General features: G+C 42.7%; 1 protein-coding gene across 1 annotated transcript in view; it reads left to right on the plus strand.

Moving 5' to 3' along the window:
- AR (androgen receptor) overlaps window positions 1-20,505 on the plus strand; it is a 146,001-nt gene that overhangs the window by 62,671 nt on the left and 62,825 nt on the right. The window contains exon 3 of the mRNA XM_019520996.1: window positions 15,449-15,600. Coding sequence (XP_019376541.1) covers window positions 15,449-15,600 — 152 coding nt within the window. The remainder of the gene's footprint in view (window positions 1-15,448; window positions 15,601-20,505) is intronic.

A 20,505-nucleotide genomic window follows, 5' to 3' on the forward strand; every position in this document is an offset into this window, starting at 1 on the left:
GTTCCCCAGGGAACTGTGTTGAAATCTAAAGCACCAGTGAAACGGGTCACATGGAATTTACAACAGGAAGAAAGCGATGTGTTGGCTGCAGAGAAAACGCCACGTAAGGTTTTTGATGTCTGTGTGATATAGAGATGCTTGAAGAGTGAAGGTGTTATAACGTCCATTCCCCCGTTCATTTTCAAGTTGCATATGTTTTACATTATTCTTCACCTCTTGGCCTACAGGTTGTATAATATTGCTGTGATGATTAAACAGCTGTTGCTTTCCATCATGGATAGGACAACATTTAAGTTGTTGACAAAGTGATTTGTGTATGTATGTGTTTGGGGCAGATGTTAGGCAGCTTTAAATTGGCCTTGCTCCAGTTAAGTCAGTCTTGATTTAAAATATGATTAAAACTGAGTGCTTTGATAACTTGGGCTTAAATCAGTTTACTCTGGCAAGGTCTGTTGATAACCTGTAACATTTAGAAGGATACAGTCTCTTTTTCACTTCTGCCACATGGGGGAAAAGTCTGTGTGGTGATAAGCACCTTGCATAGACCTGAATCGCAGACATGAAAAATTCTTCTCCAGAATGAGTATTATGTTTTCAGTCCAGAGAGCTCCTCTTGTGGTTTAGCAGCCTGGCTTTGGCTGTTCTGGGGCAAAGAGGGAAGAAATCAACATATTCCTCAGCGGAAGTCTATTGTATATCACCGGGTCATATTTGGATAGGAAAATATGAGCAAGTTAAGTGTAGCTCACATTTGGCACAGATTGCTCAGCAACATGACAGGGTTTGGGCTGATCTCTGTCCCAAAGCTTGGACTCTCACCTTGTTACTGGCAATGTCTGTTTTGCTGATTAGCCCTGATGAAGCTGGGTTACTCACATCAAGCTCATATCCGGTTCAGACTTGCTCTTTATCTGTAGTCTTGGCGCATATTGACATTACGCGTGGGCAACAACAATCCTACAGAGCAAGAAATGGATGTTTCCAGTTTCCACATTTCATAAGAGAGCAGGAATGGTTCTTTGATCCTTGCTAGTAGCTATGGAGATGACCAATGCTTACCTATACCAGATTCATAGGAAGCAATGGAAAGAAGTTGCTGCATTTTCAGATGGCACTTGTCATGATAGTATTCATAAACTATTCATGACACTTCTTTTCTTATTATCAAGCTGCCTCCATATCTACAGTCTTGAAGGCTGTGGTCATGTTTATTTGGTGCTACACTACTTCACGTAACTTTAATGGGTTGTTGCCACTGGATCTTATACTTATGAACAGAAGCCATTTTGACAATTTTTCAGTGAGGCGTAGGTATTAAGATCTATGTATAGCAGAAATGTTAAAATCCTGTAAGCAGATGAAGGATATAAGCAGAGAGAAGCTTTGGCCTCTGGTTGCATGCTGATTTCTACACATGAATTTTGACACCCAGGAGAACTGAGACCAGTATTGGCACATTCAGTGAGTGAAATTCTGCAAATCACATTAAAAGCTCTCTTATGAAGGTCATGCTACTGACACCAGTGGCTTAGACACATACCTTAGTGAAGAGTTTCTAGAGCTGATTTTTGACATAGGTAGCCCCTGGTAGGTTTGGAGATTTTTACATTGTAGCCAGCCTTTGTAATTCCTTGAGAGGTGCTTATGTCTTCTCTTCAAAATGATTAGATAAATATTGCTAGTGCTAATGATTTTACAAGGGAGATGAAATAGTTTTTGGGTACATAAGAGACGTATGCTATTAAGTGATAATTCAACCCTGTTGCACAATGCGAAATAAAACAGCAGCCCAGGAATGGTTTTGGTATGTTCTTTAAGCCAGTGCTCTGTCTGTCATTTTGGCAGTGCTGCTCAGGGGCATAAACATATAAATTAAAGCTGTCTTGTTACTTGTGATCTCCTTTACAGTCACATGGCCTTTTTGTTGCCATGGTAATTGGTGTTGAGAGTGGAGGATCATGGTGCAGGTTAAATGAAATTAGAAGATACTAGACAGGACAGATTGTTTCCGTGGGAGATAAGTAGGGCTGTCTGGGCACCAACAACACCAAGGTCTTGTCCTTGGAGATTCCAGGTGTCTCCCAAGTCACCAGAGCAATATTGTCTGCAGCTCTGCTGACCTCATAGTTGTCAGTCCAAGTGCTTTTCATTCAGGTGTCAGTCCTGCGTCATATTGTGATGTATTTGAGACTGATTTTCTTCATGGATGTATTCTATATCAGATATTTCATCTGTTCCTCTCTCCTCAGTGATCTGTTGAAGCTGCTTCCTGGAATTCAGTGGGTAGAGGTATTACGATTTTGAACCAGGTTTTTCCCCCATGTTCATGAGCATGCACAGTATGTTGTTCAACAGAGAAGTTCTATATGTGAAGCAAAGTATTATACATGTGCAAAGACTACTGTTTCTTAGGTGTGGAAATATATGTCTCTGTCATTTCAACCTTTTAACCTTTTTTCCCTTCTTTATGCTCCATGTAGAAGTTGGTTGAAGAATTAGCTTTACTGATTACAGTTACAGTGAAAATTTGGACATTGAGGCCCATTAGTTTGGTTGATGTTACAGCCCTTTTCCATTCTTCTAAGGTATACCTCTGGAATGGATTCCTTGGGCTAGAAGGTTTTTTGAGGATGTCCCTAGCCACATGGGCATAGGTCATGAAAAAAAAAAAGAGGGGGGAGTGACACACACATAAGTGGAGGTCTCGGCTAAAAACTTTTTCCCAAGGATGGTTATAAAAACTTGATTTTCCATTTAAGCACAGGAATGAAAAAAGAATGTGTTACAATGTAGATTCCTTTGATAATGACAAAGAGGCATTATTCCTGTAATGTACAGGGAGGATAACATAGGGCCAAAAGTTTATAAAGTAGAGAAATTTGGGGGAAAATAAATTCAAATCAGAGTATTTTTCAGTGGATTTGTTCAAGTATTTCCTACACGTCAGGGTGTGAATATGACAGGAGGGGATTCTAAATATTCTAGATTACCTATGTAGCAACAATTGCTGTATCAACTATAAAGCTGGATGCTGTCATTGCTTCTTGGCATCCTTCATTCCGAAGTTGTGTTGGATCTGCCTTGCCTTCTTTCTCAGGGCAATTTGGAAGTTCCTCCATGAATCCTACTAATGTTTATTGAGCTCAGAATGAAGGCTGTGTTCTCTGATGTGTTTTTTATGGACGTGCCCCTCTTGTTCACATTGTGTACCATGCTTACTGATGTCTAAGAGATGTTATCTTCTACTTCCACTCCTGGTAGCCACACATGAAAGCAAGGGACAGTCAGTTTGGAAGCATATTCAAAGCTATTTAGAAAAGGGAAATAAAATTCAATATTCAAGGCTGTGTGTTTACAGACTAAACTATTAAAAAGCATTTTAAAGAATGGAATGCTTTTATGCTCCCAGGCAAAACTTGTTATCGAAATCAAAGCAGCTGAGTGACTGTGAGGTGAGGACTCAGTCCTGCTCTTGTTGGTGTCATCAGCAGTCAAATACCAATGTAAAAAAAAAGATGTGAGGATCATTCATAGAAAAGGCAAGAGTGTTCTTACCTAAACCTGTTATTGATTGGGACTTGGATCCTTGCTTAGCCTTATCCTTGCACACTCATTGGCATGAATTGCCTTTTACAAAGCGTTCAGTTGAAAATGTAATCATATAATCTTAGAAAATGAGGGTTGGAAGGGACCTCAGGAGGTCATCTAATCCAACCCCGTCCTCAAAGCAGAACTGTCTCAGCCAAGGCTTTGTCTACACAGGTCTTGAAAACCTGTGAGGATGGAGATTCAAGAGTGTGTGTGACCAAAAGACCACATTAGTGTTCCTATCTGATGAATGATTCATTGTGGGTGTGTGTAACAGGGGGCCTGCTTGGGGCCGCTTTCCCTGCGGCCTGCCCACCTGTTCCTGGACTAATTACCTATGTTCTCGCCCACCACACCTAGATGTTAATTAATTAGTTTAAAATATAATTAAGCAGGAGGCTGCCCATTTACTGCTCTGATGCCAGGGAGTGCTATCTGCGGCTCCTTTCCTCCCCTACACCACAGCCCAAGCCTCACAGATGGCATCTAGGTGTTCTCATCATCACTGGACCCACACTGGGCCCCAAAATCCTTCTATCAGGACCCCTCCAAGATCCCTCCATTCAGGCGACCTACCCCGCCTTCATTCAGGCTATCTAGCTCCCTGAAACTATTTTCCCTTCTCAGGTGTGGTCCCCCTGGGAGCTTTGGCTACCAGCCCTGGCCCACCTCCAGGCCAGTTGGGACCCCAAGCCCTCAGCTCTTGGGTGTCCCTCGCGGTGGGCCCCTGGCCCTCTTGACTGTCCTGGTCCTGGCCCCAGCATGGGCCAGTCAAAGGTACTCTCTTGATCAGGTCTGAGTCTCTAGCCCCTCACTCTCTACAGAGGTCTGCCCTCTGGGCCCTACACACAGTGGGGTTACCCACCCGGTAGTAGGGGCTAGGGGTTAAGGCGCCCCAACCCGCCTTTCACCGGGGTAGTAACTGGCCTGGCATTTCCTTGGGGCTCCCACACCACTGGGTGCCCTACCAGGCCACCCACTCCCGGCAGGGTGCAGTTTTAGGTCACACTCAGGACCAGGAGCCTCCTATCTATCCCCTACAGTTCCTCCCTTACCTCCAGATGTAGATCTGCAGCCCTCTGGCCAGGCAATGTTGTTGCCTGGCTTCTAGCAGTGGAACTGCAGTCTTTATATGGGCAGCCCCAGATCCCCAAATGGCTGCCCTAATCAGGCACCTGGCAGCTGCCAGCTCCAGGGCCTTAAAGTGGCAGGCACACACAGTCCCCTGTCACAGTGTGCAACTCTGAAATCATGGAACTCCTTTTTGGCTTACCCATGAGTTTGCACCCCCCTATATATTAGGTGAAGCTGAAAATCCATCTCAACATTCTTGCCCTTTCTGCCATCCAGAAATACATCCTCTTCCAATAGGCACTTTTAAATAATGATACACTGCAGTTCAAATACTTGGTCAATGAAACACTGGGAACTTTGGGTCAGTGGAGTTTGATCACATCAAACACAACTGGATTACTTCTCCTTTAAGATCACTGGGTAGTTGTGTTTTAAGATCCAAGTAGTTCCAGCCACTGCAAATTGCATGGATGGGATGAAGTGCATCAGGGAAAAGGTTGTTTAATGTCTAATTAAGATAGTGGGTGGCTAGGAATGAAGTGCAGGGGCCACACAGATGTGGTGGGGTAGTGAACATACTTTTTCTTGGTGCATCATAAGTATCACAGAATTTTGACTGTTGGAGAGGGGAAAATTTTTAGGAGCTTTGAAACTACATATGATGAACTGCAGATCTTTGTGCTCTGGATGTTCTTGAAAAAGTTGTGCTTTTTATTATGTGGATGGAAATTTTTTTTGTATGAGCTCCAGAGAGGGATTTAATATTCATCTTATCCTGAGTGTGTTATGAAAGCTGGACTATTTGATTAAATTAACTATTGGCAAACATGTGCCAGGTAAATAGCTCCTACTCTAGGAATTTGCTATATGCTGTAGTATATCACTCCCCCCACCGAGTGCTTTCAGCACTACAATGTGTCCCCATCCTGTGCCAAGAAGAAAGAGAACAAAGTTGTTTTTTATCCCTCTCTGAAAGCCGTTATCCCTTGTGAGCAGCTCTGACCTTGGCCTTCTAGTCATGAACCAAGCCTGGAATCTCTGCTCCTCGTCATGACTACACAAGTTGTGTCTGCTTGCACTACATTATCTTCCTTCTTTGGGTTTACAAGTTGCTGTGACACTTGCCATACATATTTCAAACTGCAGAGTCCATAGCAAGGGTCTCTGTACTTATACTTGGAGGAGGATAGCATGGTGCAGTGGATGGCCTCAAACTGATGGTGGAGACACTCACTGGAAAAGTGCTAGGTAACAAAGCGTGAGCTTTATGTTTGCCAGTTCATTCTGTTTAACTCTCAGAGGCATAGGAACTGTGGGCACATCTACACGTGACACTTTAATGCACATTAGCCTAAGTTAATGTGCATTAATGGTGCACATCTACACGTGCATGCCCTTAATGCTCACTTAAAATGGGAAATTTAGGCTATTTGCACCTAAATTTGATACCTAAATTTGTAAATGTAGGTATCAAATTTAGGCACGAATAGTTAAAGTATATTAACACACATGTAGACGTGTTAAAGTGCAGTAACACTGTGTGTGTAGACTGACTTGGGACTAACTTCACACACACAGCATTCATGGGCATTTTTACATATGCAAGCACCACGGCTCCAGGCGCTTTGAAAAGCACCCAGCACTGTAACATTTGTGTTGTATAAGCTGTGAAATGGGGGTTAGCGCTGAGAAATAGTGACGGCACGCTTCTGAACTAAACACCTCCTTGGAGGTGTTTTAGTTCAAAAGCGCACCACCACTATTTTCTGTGCACTGACACGTATTTCACCGCTTATACAACTGCACACGTTGTAGCTCAGTGCACGTCTGCTCACAGGTAGAGCAGAGACTCGTTTAACTGAGTCTGTTCCGAAGCAGCAGATCTCCAGTACATCGCCAAATGAAAAAGTATGTGTATAAATGCCCCATGTGCTTTAATGCTTGCACGTGTAGGCACCTGCCTAAACCTGCTTAATGCGTATTAAGTTAATGGTCATTAAATTGAGGTGCAATTAAATGCACGTGTAGACATGCCCCTTGGGTACTACTGGTTATTTAGGCACTTGCTAGTGGGAGGGTTTACTCTGATCAAAGTAAACAGAGTTGGAGCTAGCTCATCTCCTTTCATCCCAGTAGGGTGAGGTTCCCTTTTAAGTCATCTACAAGGGTTGCTGCGTATGTACCTTAAAATTGTCATTCAAGTATCACTTGCACTTTGATGAAGGTATCATTTGTATGTGCAAATACACACACATTGTCCAAATATGAGATGTGTATCAGCTGGTTGATTCATCCTGCTCTAGTGTCTTGTTCCAGCTGGCAGGAACACCATTTTTCTACCTTTGCCATGTAGTTACAGATGTAAATATGCCTTCATGATATACTAGCCTCATTTCTGATCTAAGCACTCAGTGGTTTTAACTTGCCAGTTAGAGATCTATAATGCATTAGAGTGCTGGATGGAAAAGTTACTCTCCAAAAAGCCACATGCATACACCCCTGCAGGAGTGTGTATACACAAATGCCTTTCTCTGTTGCTGAGAAATTATTATTTTTACCATCTGGCAGCTTGGGTTTGGATTATGCCTCTCCAGTCTCAGTCATCCTGCTTTGTAGCTTGAAGCCATTAGGCTACAAAAATATTCTAAATTTTTGGCACATTCCCATTAATATTGTAATGATTGCTGCAGAGGGAGAAGTAAACAGAGCGCCAGATTTACTACTTTTCTATAAGGAATCTTTAGGGCAAGGGGGGGAAACATTTAACATTTGCTAAGGATAACTTAAGTAATTTTGTGATGCCAGACTCTATATAAGGCAGAGAAAATGGAGCAAATTGTTAAAGGAGCAGCAAAGTATTGTTGTGCCACTATTGCTTATGTTTAATATTCATATTTGTATAATGGTAGTGCTTGCACCTTGAATGAGGATCAAACCCCATTATGATAGGCACTGTACACATGTGCTTCAGAGAAAGCAGCCTTTATCCCAGGGAGCTGGCTATCTATGTAGTTGGGATGCAGGTGGAAGATAGAATGGACAAACAGAGTGGAGAAAGGTAGAGGGTAGGAAGACAACAAAATACTTGTGGCATGAGTGAATGCATGATGAACTGTGGCAGATATACTTCACTGGGTCATTTTTCATCCCATTTAATCTACATGTCAAATTTCCAGCCTTGCAAACTGAGACTCCTAGGGAAGGATAGAGGCATGTTAATCTGAAACCAGGCAGAAGTTCTAGCAAGGTAGCACTTTACAGACTGACTGCTTACCCAGTTAGTTAGGGAAGAATAGTCAGAGTCCTCTTAAGAAAATGGCAATGGAACAATGTCTTCTGATTATCACGTCTAATTACAAAGAAGAGAAAATTGCTGAAAAGTGCAACTTGGTTTTGGAACGCAGAGCAGGATCACTGGGTCTGATCGTCAGCTGCTGCTCAAGAGGATTCTATGTTGTTCTGTCATGAGGACCGACATTCCTGGAGGATAACTGATAGCTAGATCAGATAGGCAGGAAAGCAGACTGCAGCCTTACCCTGATCTTGGTTATATTTCTATGACTCATTTGGCTTCAGAGGAGTTACTCATGATTTACAATAGTGCAACTAAGTGTAAATCAGTTCCATAAATTATTAGGGTGAAATCTTGGTCGGAAGTCAGTTGAAGTCAATTTCAAAACTCCCTTGACTATTTAGCAAGCCAGGATTTCATCCTTACCCTTAAGAGTGAAATTTTAATAAAAGTATGTTCATGTTTCTGAAAATTGGGGCCCAAAATATATGAAAGCCAAAAGGCAGTGATACTGGCCTTTAAGAAAGATCAGTTTTGTGGCTGATAGCAAACTACCCTGTAAGTTATTTCATAGATTTCATGGGTTGGAAGGGACCTAAGTCGATCATCGAGTCCAACCCCCTGCCCTGTCAGATGACCCCAGCTAGGTGCTTGTCTAGTCTCCTGTTAAAGACCTCCAAGGTAGGGGAGAGCACCACCTCCCTTGGAAGCCCATTCCAGATTTTGGCAACCCTCACCATAAAGAAATTTTTCCTAATGTCTAATCTAAATCTGCTCTCTGTCAGTTTATGGCCATTGTTCCCAGTAACCCCAAGGGGCGCCCTGGTAATCAGAGTATCCCCTATTTCTTGCTGCCCCCCCCCGATGAATTAGTAGACAGCTACAAGATCCTCTCTCACACTTCTTCTGCGGAGGTTGAAGAGATTCAGGTCCTTCAGTCTCTCCTTGTAGGATCTTACGTGTAGGCCCACAACCATATGAGTAGCCCTCCTCTGAACCCTCTCAAGGTTATCCACATCCCTCTTGAAGTGCAGTGCCCAAAACTGGACACACTACTCTAGCTGCAGTCTTACCAATGCCTCATACAGGGGAAGTATCACCTCCTTAGACCTGCTTGTGCTGCACCTTCTAATGCATACAAGAGTGCAGCTGGCTTTACTTATCACTTTGTCACATTGACGACTCATGTTCATTTTGGAGTAAACTATGACTCTGAGATCCCTTTCTGCTGCTGTGCTGCTTAGAAACTCACTTCCCAGCCTGTAGGTGTGTTGGCAGTTCTTTCTCCCTAGATGTAGCACTTTGCACTTATCTTTGTTAAACTGCATCCTATTCTGTTCTGCCCACATTCCCAACCTGTCCAAATCTGCCTGAATCCACTCCCTGCCCTCTAGCGTATTTACTTTGCCCCATAATTTGGTGTCCTCCGCAAATTTGTACAGAGTGCTTTCTACGCCCTCATCCAAGTCACTGATAAGATATTGAACAGCAGCAGTCCAAGGACTGAACCCTTGCCACTGCCCACATTTTTCCAGGCTGAAAATGATTATTAATCCTGTGCACCTGAATATTTTTTTCTAAGCTAAAACCAAAAGAGTTTGATTTAAACCAATTGGTTTAAATTGATGTCAATTTAATGATGTCAGTTTAATTGATGTTTAAATTGATGTGAGTTTACACCAATATTTATACTAGTATAGTTCAGACACTCGTCTATACCCTTGTGTTGATGCATTTAAATTAAAATAAGAGTTGTCTTCTTACAATTTCGCTTAAGTTGATTTAAGCTCACCTGAAAAAGACACTCTTGTACTGGAGTAAACATGCCCACAACAGAGTTTGTAACAGTACAACTATACCTGTATAACTAGGTCACTATATGTGGTAACACTTTCCTGTCTAGATGAGGCATAAGAGTTAGTGAAGATTACACACATAGGTAGGGACCCACCTAAATCACAGTGAAATGAAGGGATTTCTACAGGTTGCTCATGGGGCACAGAGCTGATTTTGATGTCTTTTCACAGCAAGCCCCCCCTTGCTGCTGGTTGGCTGAGAGGCCAATCACTCATCTTCAGAATGCAGCATTGCTGCAACATTGCACCAGGATTCTTAAAAGATGGTTCCAAAACCCTTTTGCTTTCTTGACTGGCACCTTCACTGAGTCTATGTCACTAGCTTAGCCTCTCAGTAGCTCTCTCAAACCATACGCTCTATGGCTGCAGGAATTGTCCTACTGTAAGCTTTTATTTTTTCAGGTGGTTCTGCACAAAATCACAGGAAACACCATTTTTTGCAGTGATCATGGAAACAGTTGTTTTTCGTGGTTTCCGCAAGTGATTTAAGTAGGTCCCTACACATAGGAGTTGCTTAATTGATGAAACTGGGACTCAGAAATAAGGGATATAGATTCTAGCTTTTGAAGATGCTAATAGTAACAACCTACTTTGCCTGACTAGGTGTGAAACACACACAGAACAAAATATAAAGGATAGGATTCCCTTATTTCATATGACTGATAATACAATAAGTCCAGCAAAGATAAATCAAATCTTAATTATAAAGAGTTGAAACCCATATGGGAATAGTTGGGAAAGGGAACATGCAAATAATGCACATATATTAGCTTAATTAAACCTTGATATGACAGTTTTTCCTCGGTACTCTTGAATTAAATACAGAAGTGCAGAAATACTATTATTCTGATAACACATGGGAACAATGGACAAAGGCTTGCCAAACCAGTCCCATTGCAGATAAATATAGAATGAATCCATGATGAACTTCAGATGTAGACAGGCTGTGAGTGTTCATATGCTCTGGCATCTGGACAAGTTACAAGAACAGTGGAGCATGAAAGTGGGAAAATCCAGAGAGCTTCAGAACATTTCAAACATATATTGCTTATTATTAGTTCATCAGGAGCTTCAAGCTGTCAGCTGTTTCCTTAGTAAACTGTTGTTCTGTTTTGATTTATCTCTATCATTTATTCACACTAAAGACCCAATGCCAAGTATTTTTTTACATGCTAACTTGTTAGTGCCAGTTTATTCACCATTAATATAATTTGTATGTCAGGAACCTGTGTAGTAAAGATGATACAGTATTAAACTACATCTGAAAGTAATGCTTTTCAGGTAATGCTAGAAGGAAAAGGCTGGTTGTTTTTAGTTCAAAATGTAATGCCCCTTTCCATATTACAGTTATTTAACATTATTTGGCTAATACAATGGGGCTGATATTGGAAGCAGTTTACAATTAATATTTATTCTAATAACCTAGAACATGACAGCTTAGTTCTTTGATTCTGCCTGACACTTACACGAGCTCTTGAGTGAGTAGGGGAAGGCTTTTTATGCGGCCCCTGCATTGCAATCAGAAGACCATGGCCCTGGGCCAGAGAGAGAGAGAGAGGGCATAGCTTAAACCAGTGATTCTCAACCAGGGTGCCGTCAGATCTTTTGAAGGGTGCCTCAATATGTGAGGAGATTAGGGAACCAGAGAAGCACAGGCTCAGACCAATCCCTCCCTGGCTGATTCCCCCCAGCCTCCTGCCTGGCCTATCTGCAAGTAAGGAGTGTAATATATAAATTTGTTTTTGAAATTGGGTGCCACTCAGTTCACAGAAGTTACGGAGGAAGAAGTGCCTCAAGTCCAGTGAGGGGTATCTCAAGTCCAGAAAGGTTGAGAACCACTGGCCTAAACTCATCATGGCTAAGCTGGGAGGTGGGGGGTGGAGGATAACAAAAATACAAGGGAAACTAAATGACCTTGGTAATCCATGAACAGTGTGAATATTCTACAAACTCAGGTCTGACTCCCATTCCCTGTTTCCAGCTCCCCCAGCTGATGTGCATTGACAGTGCAGAGGGAACAACATTCCAACCCATGAAGTGGTAGGGAAGAGTTTCTTGATAGCAGTCCTTCCTGGATGTTTAAGAAGCATCACTGATACATTGGATTTCTAGGAGCTTTCTGGTCAATTGCAACTTCCAGAGAGAGGTTGGGCATTTAAAGTGAGACACAGCTATGGAGAGGGGCATAATTCCTCAGACTGCTTTGTGGGTATTAGGGAGGAGGAAAGGTGTTTGGAGGAGAAAACGTTCAAAGTTAACATCTAGTTCCTTGTGTTGTTGAAGGGACCAACTCCAACAGACTGTTAGAGACCTATGCAATAGGATATAGTCTTGTTTAAAGGAAAGGCTCCCACTGGTTCAAGTGTTTTATGCATATGTGCAGTGAGCTCTAAGTCCACTTCTAATCAAGTCCTGCTTTTTCAAACAAAGTTATAATTATAGGTGTATCACCTGTGATTAGAGTGAATTCAAAGCAAAGTGCTATACCAGGGCGGCTAACTGTTATTTTCTTTAAGTCTTTGGGGAAGTCACATTTTGAAAGAGCAATATACTAGATTTCAAGAGCATGTGGGAGACTAGGGTCTATAAAGGGTTTGAGGGCATATAAAAAGTGAAAGATGTTGGATGGACAGCCCTTGTAACTGAGACCTTCTGTCTGTTGGTAGGTTCAGTGTAGAAAACAGCAGCATTGTCATTCACTTCCTTCTCCTTGGGAGGTATCTTTGCCTTGTTTCCTGGCTGAGGCTATCTCTGTATGTTAGAAAAGAGTTTGTTTCCCTTGGCCTATTCACTCTTTAGCTTGTCAGCTGAGCAGCCAAAGGGAGCCAGTTAGTGGTGATGACAGCTGAGTTTCTGTGAAGTATTTTGTGACTCCTAGTAGGAATTAGGCTGATACCACAATGAACTTTGGTCACTGCTGATACCCACGACCCATGACAAAATGCTGTGTATCTTATTGCTTTTTACTCAGCTGTCAAATCCCCTTTAAGGTTATGGTTTTGATATGCTAGTCAGGAAATAGGGAGAGTTTTCACTGAACGTACCAATTCAGTGACAGAAATGTTCTGGTATAAATAGAAACTTCAGCAGTTAATAAAACATGGTCATAAACAACCCACCTTGGCCCCTTGCCAATGATTAGTCCTTGCTGCTACTATATGAGAAAACATAGGTTTAATTTTTGGAGTAAGACTTTGGCTCTGCTAGTCAGTAGGCTCCAGGAGCACTAAAGAGGCTACACACTTGCAACCTGTGGTGAGGAAAAGGCCTCTTCTGTCTGAGTTAGCAGCACTGTTGATGAAGAAGTATTTAAAAATGAATAGTCTGCAGGTGGTTTGATTGTATTGTAAACAGCAACTGGGTCTAAGTGAAAAATCCAAAAGCCAAATTCATCCCCAATAAAACAACACTCACTTCAGTGAATTTGGTCCAAGTAGCCTACAGAAAATGCAGGGTCCCAGCAACACACTAAACACATATAGGTTCATTAATATGCTGTAGTTATGGCACGTTAAGTTTAGTACTTGGATAACCAAGTACTAAATCAATGCACAGTACCTGGCATTACTGTACAGTAGCGCTGGCACACAGCTTTTTAGTGATGCTAACTGCGTAGTAGCCTGTGACTGCTCAGGAGTATATTAGCACAGGTTTTGTCCTGCATGCTACTGCTCAGTAAAATTAGGCTACTGCGCAGTGCAGTTAGCATCTTGTGTAGACGCACCCAGTACATCAGATGAGCCTCAGTGCTGAAGCCATAATGGCATTAGCATTACAAAAGCCTGTCATAAAGCATTTCCTCTTCAGTCCCTTAAAGCCAGTCCTGCCATCGGGTAAGCCCTAGGCATGAAAGGAGTGATTTAAAGACGTTAAGTCTGGTTTCATTCTCACACTGTAAATTACAAATAACTCCACTAGTTAGCAGGATGACATCAGCATGAGACTGGTGTGTGCCAAAGTGGGTGTTCAGCTCCGTTGTTGCTGCTTTGCTGAATGATGCATGAGCCATCTATGTAGGGCTGCCGTTTAAAATTGTTTGGAAGCAGAATACAGTGGTTCACCTTCCAACGGGGGCTGCACATAGCTCCAGAGTCTGCACTGACTCTCAATAGGTTTCCAGGCACAAATCAGGGTGATGGTTTAGGGACCTACAAAACCCTAAACCAGGGGTGGGCAAAATATGGTCCACGGGCCAGTTCCAACCTGCAGAGGGGCTTTATCTGGCTCACGGCAGGTCCCCTGGTCCCACCTGGCCCTGGCATCGTCCCACGGTGGTGCGTCCTGCTACCCCCTGGGCACACAGTGGAGCTGGGGTGGCTTCACACTGGACTGCCTTTCTAAGCAGCCACTAGCTCCAGCCCTGTGGTACTGTCAGGGACCCATGTGCAGCCCTGACTTACCCTGCAGCTGCGGCAAACTCGCCTGCTCATACTGAACAGCTGCAGCAACAGCAGTGCCGGTGGGGCAGAAACATGCTCGGCAAGGGGGAAAAGCAGCCCCTCCCCCTCAGCACTGCCCATTGTTTCCTGCAGCAGCTGCGCATAGCCCATGCTGCACTGTCTTACACTGTCACCACCACCTCTGGGCTGCTCTGCAGGGCAGCAGAGGCAGCGTAGAGGAGCCATAGGGCAGCTCAGCATGGAGATGCAGAGCAGTCATAGGGGCCAGGTCAGGGCTGTGTGCATGGTCTGGCTGCTCTGCTCCTGCTGGGGTCAATCCAGAGGGGGCACAGGGTGCACTGAGGCTGTGCACTGGTGGCAGTGGCGGGGAGGTGTGGCAGGGCGTGTGGCTCCAGGCTGTAGTAGTACTGGGGGGGGATGCTGACTCTACAGTAGTAGCAATTCAAGGAAGAAAAGAGGCTGTCTGTGAAAAAGTACAGCCTCTTTTCTACCTTGAATTACTACTACTGTAGAGTCTCCCCTACTCACCTTTGGGGTTTTTTCCCACACTTTTTCCCCTCTTCCTTTCTCTGCTCTACCTTTTGTTTTCCTAATTTCCACCTACTTACATTTTTACTGACATACAGCCACATTTTTAGCTTTTTTCATTCCTTGGAGTCTCAGAACAGCAGAGATTTCCTATGCCTGAAGAAGGGTGACTGTGCCCAAAAACTTGCAAAGAACTTTTTTCCAACTACTCAGTTGGTCTAATAAAAGATCACATCTACCCAAAGAGGCTTGCCTGCCTATGTCCTTAGACCAACACGTCTACAACCAAAAGCCCCGAATCAGTCAAGGAGCACAGGGAAGGAAGCAGAAAGCAGAGTAGCAGATGAGGCAGGGGAAGGAGATTAAAGTGGCACTTGGGGAGGGTACAGAGCTAATTTTGTGGCATGCCTGCCAAAAAGGCCCACTCCCTCCTTGCACTGGTTCAGAAGATCTGTTTTATGTTGATTTCCTAGTTCCATTTTAAATTGTTCTGTCCTCTTGCCACTCTCCTGTTGTGTAAGTTATTCTGTTTTCTTATTGTAAGCTGCCCTGAGCCTTTGTTGGGAAATGCAGCAAATAAATAAATATGTGTTTTCTGAGTCCAGTTTTTGCAGTCTCCCAAGCATGATATTCTGAGCTTGCAACAAACTCATGTCCATCCATCCTGTCTGCTGACTCTTTGTTTTGTCTTTTTCTCCTTGTGTCTGAAGGTTGGAGGCTGGAAGGGACCACGTTTTGCCCATTGACTATTACTTTCCGCCACAGAAGACTTGCCTGATTTGCGGAGATGAAGCTTCTGGGTGCCACTACGGAGCTCTCACCTGTGGCAGCTGCAAAGTCTTCTTCAAAAGAGCAGCTGAAGGTAATGAACCTCCATTCAAAGCATGAACAGAAGTAACAAATAAGTGCTCCAGCTTTGATATGTTCTGTTTCTCCAGGCTGGGCGGCAAAGTTTCACAATAGAAAGTGGCGTAGCTGTACAAAACTTCCATATGGATTTGTAGAAGGATTATGTAAGATCAGTCAGTGCAGCTTAAGGCAACACTGTGCAGATATACTCTCTACTAACTATGCCAAGCTAAATCAAGAACCAGGATGGTCATGTTACTGTGGTGCTCTAAGGCATCCCTCTGAGTTTATTTGTCTGCTTCCAGCTGCAGAGTTGGGGCATGTCTGTATTCCTCTCCCTTGTGCTAGACAGATGTATCCCGCATACCTGTCTACTGTTTGGTCTTTCTTGCTAGCTGTGAGAGAACTTCTGCGCAGAGTCCAGGAGCCAGCTGACAGATGGGGAGAGAGCATCACCGGCCTGCTTTGGTCTGAATTCTCTTAATCAATAAAAGAGAAACACCACAAATAGTTTGATTGCTCACCCTTTCTTTGTTGTTTCACGTTACACACCAGCCTCAAAAAAATACCCTTCATTAGAATCTGTGCTAGTTCCTAGTGCTTTTTGACACTTGCTTTTGGAAGTGAGCTCAGCTGAACTCTAGAGTGGCCAGTTCCCCTTCATCCATCTCACTTAAACACTACCTGAAGGCTCCCAAAATCCCATCTGCCCTCAAAGATCTTAGATTCAAATATCATGAGCCAGTAATTTTCGCACTTTCTTTCTCCTCCTCCTCAGTGTCACTTACTTATAGTGGTAGAACAGTCCCACTGACATCCAGATAATGGTAACGTTTTGAGAGCACCTGTATCAGTTACTGCTCAGGAGCTGTGCTCTGTCCTCTCTGCCTTTTTCCCTCCCCACCTCATCCCCCAACCTTCACCTCCTGGAAAAAATATGTGCTGTATAACCAATCCCTACTGATGCATTACTTCTCAGTCCCAGAGGGCCCTGGGTTAAATGTGGACCAGATGTTCCTTTTCATGAACTGAATCTTGATGCTATCTGTCCTTTATACTTAAGAATTATAAGGAGCTAGTCAGCCAGGCTATTTCTTTGGCCTTGAAGGTAAGGTGTGCTAGAGCTTTGCAAATATAGTAAGAAGTACACTCTCTTGCCAGAGGTTTGACATTGGCTGCTGAGCAGTCACGTTTATTTGGTGGACTTACTGCAGTAAATCACAGGAATGTTATTTTGGTTTTAGAAGGGCATGTAACCAGCAGTGATCATAATTCTGTAATAATGCTAAACTGATCTGCTCAGTGAACCAACTGCAAGTAATAAGTCAAATGACATCTTGGAAGATATTCCTGTAACAGTGAGACTCAATATTAGTAATCAGCACCCTCTAGCTTCTACTTTTGGCTTGACTTACTAGTGACATTGAATCTACACGTCTCTGTGCCTCACTTTACCCATCTGCAAAATGGGACTGGTGTTTCATAACAGAGGAGATGGATCAAGCTGTACTGTGAATCATAATGCTACATTGTGCCACTAAATTGTTCCTGGGTTAAGAGAAGCCTGAAACAATCACTGTTGTGTAGATTGGGAAAGTAAGTAATAGTTTAGTTTGGGTGGCTGCTGAATACTCTGACAAAGCAATTAATTCATCATAACAAACTGATGGAAACCCACCCCCCTTGGCTAACCCACCACCACCACAGTCATCACAAGGTCAGATTCTCCTTACACTGTGGCTGTGTGGGCCAGTATCTCGCTTGAATTCAGTAGGATAAGCCAGAGGAAAAACACAAGCCATACCATTCAGTGCGCTTAAACCAAGGAGCTTCACTCTCTGTACTACCCAGTCTTCTTCTCTGCTATTTGATCATACTTGGCCAAATAGTAACAGATGATCCATTTGACACAATTTCTTTTCCCTTGTTAAAAGACTGAATAAATCATTTTTTAATACATTTGAATATGATGAAATGTGTCAGGGCCTCAGCTGGTGTCACCTGAAACAGGCCTCTTGAAATTGTGTTGATTGAGATGAGGCAGGGATCCGACTGGATTTATCGAGTGACATCTTCACTTTTTGTTTTTGTGTCAGCTGGTTAAGAATTCATTCATAGGGGAAGCTTGCAACCATGGGATAAGCTTTGCCATCTCAAAGCCTGAGGTCAGGTATTGTTTTCCCCATTTGACAGAAGGGGACTGAGGCAGAGAAAAGCTAACCCATTTGCTCAGAGACATACAGTGCACAATGGTGAGTGAGATCTCAAGCCCCAAGATGCCCATTTCTGAGTGTGTCTATTTTGGAGTGGTGGGTTCTTTTCAGTTTATATCAAAGTCTAGTGTGCGCTTGCACAGCACTGGGTTTATACAGTGGGATATATAAGAAAAATAAACAGATCGGCAGTATGTTTTAACTAAGCATGTCAAGCAATACAAAAGCATATTCTGGCCATTGTGGACACATTCTATCTGGACAATTTGCAGTTAAATTAATAGTTGAAAAGTAGGTCAGATAAAAGGAAAGAGAAAAATTACCTCCCTCCCAGTATTCAGTATTTCCAGATGTAACGGAAACCAGCCAGAGCGCATCTCAGCCTATCACTTCCTCCTACAATGCAAGTGATAAAGATCCTTCAGATCAGAGGATTTCCTCAGTTGTACCTCAGATAGTCTCATTGCAAAATGATACCACAGTTCTACACAATGGGACCCCTTTGCCAGACTCAGAGCTGAAATAACAGGAGCCTTGTTAACAGCTGTTGTTAACTTGGCACTGAGTTTTGTTACCAGAGTTGTACAGGAAATCTAGGCCTGATACGGGGTGCTATAGACCAGATGTTAGGTGCTTTGGAAGAGATCTGCATGGAAAACTTGGTCTTTATCACACAGTGGTGTCAGCACCTTACTTGAATGAATTTACAAAATAATTAAAAATAAGTTTATTGCTGGTTTTGGTTCTGCAGTGGGGGGGGAGGAACCAATGAATAGCTCAGAAATATCTGTAAATTAGGATCATATAACATTTGCTACAGTAATAATTCTATCTCTAATTGTGTCTTCCACCTCCCAAGACTTGAGTCATGAAAATGAAATATATTTTGCTGACATAATATCATTGGACAGGGGAGCAGGAAAAGGGAATTGTGTCCAAGCGGAAAACCTCCCCTGCATGTTCAGCTCCCCAGCAGTACTGGCTCTATAATTGAAAGGCAATCACATAAATAAAAGTGTGTTTTCTGTTTCTGGTCCTGATCCATTTGTGTTTTTTCAGAGCAAGGCTTTTTCTGTAGTATCAGTAAAATAGCTGTAGTTAAAACCTATAAACTCTTTCATTGAAACCTGTCCATAGGATCAGGTGTTAATAATGGAAGCACCCTTTCTTCTCACATGTTGATATCTTCAACAGAGTGCTCTGTGGATATAAATGGATAGAGCCTGATTAAGTTTATTGGAGTTTTATCCAGTTATGCCAGTAGAAATGTAAGCTCCTTAATATACTATATTTAAAAGAGTCCAGATAGACACTTATGGCTGGAACCAAACCAAAAAAATGATGGAGCTTTATATCTTTAAGGAAGAGAATGTGCAAGTTTGCTGCCTCTTCTACAGATGGGAAAATGTGTAGGCCCCAAACAGGAGCAAATCACAGTATAGTAGCAATGCCTGGTCCATTAATCTGTTAAAAGAACGCTAGTCTGGCAGATACAGAGTCAATAGATTGCCTTAGAGTTTGGTTCTAGTTTGGCAAATGAACCACAGGTGAAAACCCTTAATGGGGGAGTAAAAAGTTAGAAGCCAGGTGTGAATGAAGGTTAATAGTCCCTGCTGGTTGGTCAAGAGGAGGGACCTGGAGTCTAGAAAAGCTAAGATGTTCTGCTAGTAGACTAATGCTGTTCATTTTTTTTTTTATCTTTGCTGTTCTCTGCATTTCTAGATAAGGCTTCTCCTGGGCTTTGTATTTTCACATTACAAAGCTCTATGTTCAAGGGCTTCAGATAGAGGCTCTTAAAATAGAGGTTGCTTGAGGATAGGATTAATATAAAACAATGTGGGTAACCTATGCCAGGATATTAACCCAGATAGTTGCAGGTGAAAGTATAAAGCAGGAGCACATTATGGTGACTCCTCAATGCTTTTATTAACTAAATCACACAGTAATGTATTTTGTGTGCCAAGTAATTAGAACTAAGGAGGAAGATGATATTTTCATGCATCAGCCTGCTGTATATGGATATACCCTAGGGCTATCTCTATTTTGGGAAGTAACTTTCTGAAGAGCTCTCATCACCTTTGACACACTTTAAAAAATACAGGCTAACAAAACTATATATGCTGCAGCTTCCCCAAGCTATAAAAGGTAGCCATCCTCAGTATTCAGCTAACTCTGCTATTTACAAAATTTAAGAAGGAGAAATAGATTGTGTAGCATAGCTTGAAGATCAACACATTCAGGTTATTTCTGAGGGGTGATTACTTACTGGACTCTTCTTATCATGGCAACTGAATATTGAAAAATAATGCATACAAACCACCAGGATTTCAAAAATGTTTGGGTATAAAAATTTATAGAAACAGGCCAGTGGAAGTAATGCAAGAGGAAAAGATACATTTTCCCAAAGAATTATAAAGAATGCCCAGGGTTTGTGGCTCCTTGCACAAAGAGTGTTAATGGGTCTGTGCAGTATCTAGTGCTTCCAGGAAAGAAAAGCACTCTCCTCTTAATAAAATCCTCACTAGCTCATTCTGCTCGGGAACTGTAACCTTGATATCAAGACATAGGGGCACTTTCTAAACAGGTATAAATCTTCTCCTCAGTCCTCCATCAGTAGTCTGGATTTATGAACGTTTTAAGGCATACATAGGGCCAGATTAAATACAGACTGGTTCCAAGATCTGCGAAGGCGGATTCTTCAATTC

This window comes from Gavialis gangeticus, unplaced genomic scaffold, assembly GCF_001723915.1.
Source record: "Gavialis gangeticus isolate Ggan-Ray unplaced genomic scaffold, GavGan_comp1, whole genome shotgun sequence".
NCBI lineage: Eukaryota > Metazoa > Chordata > Crocodylia > Gavialidae > Gavialis > Gavialis gangeticus.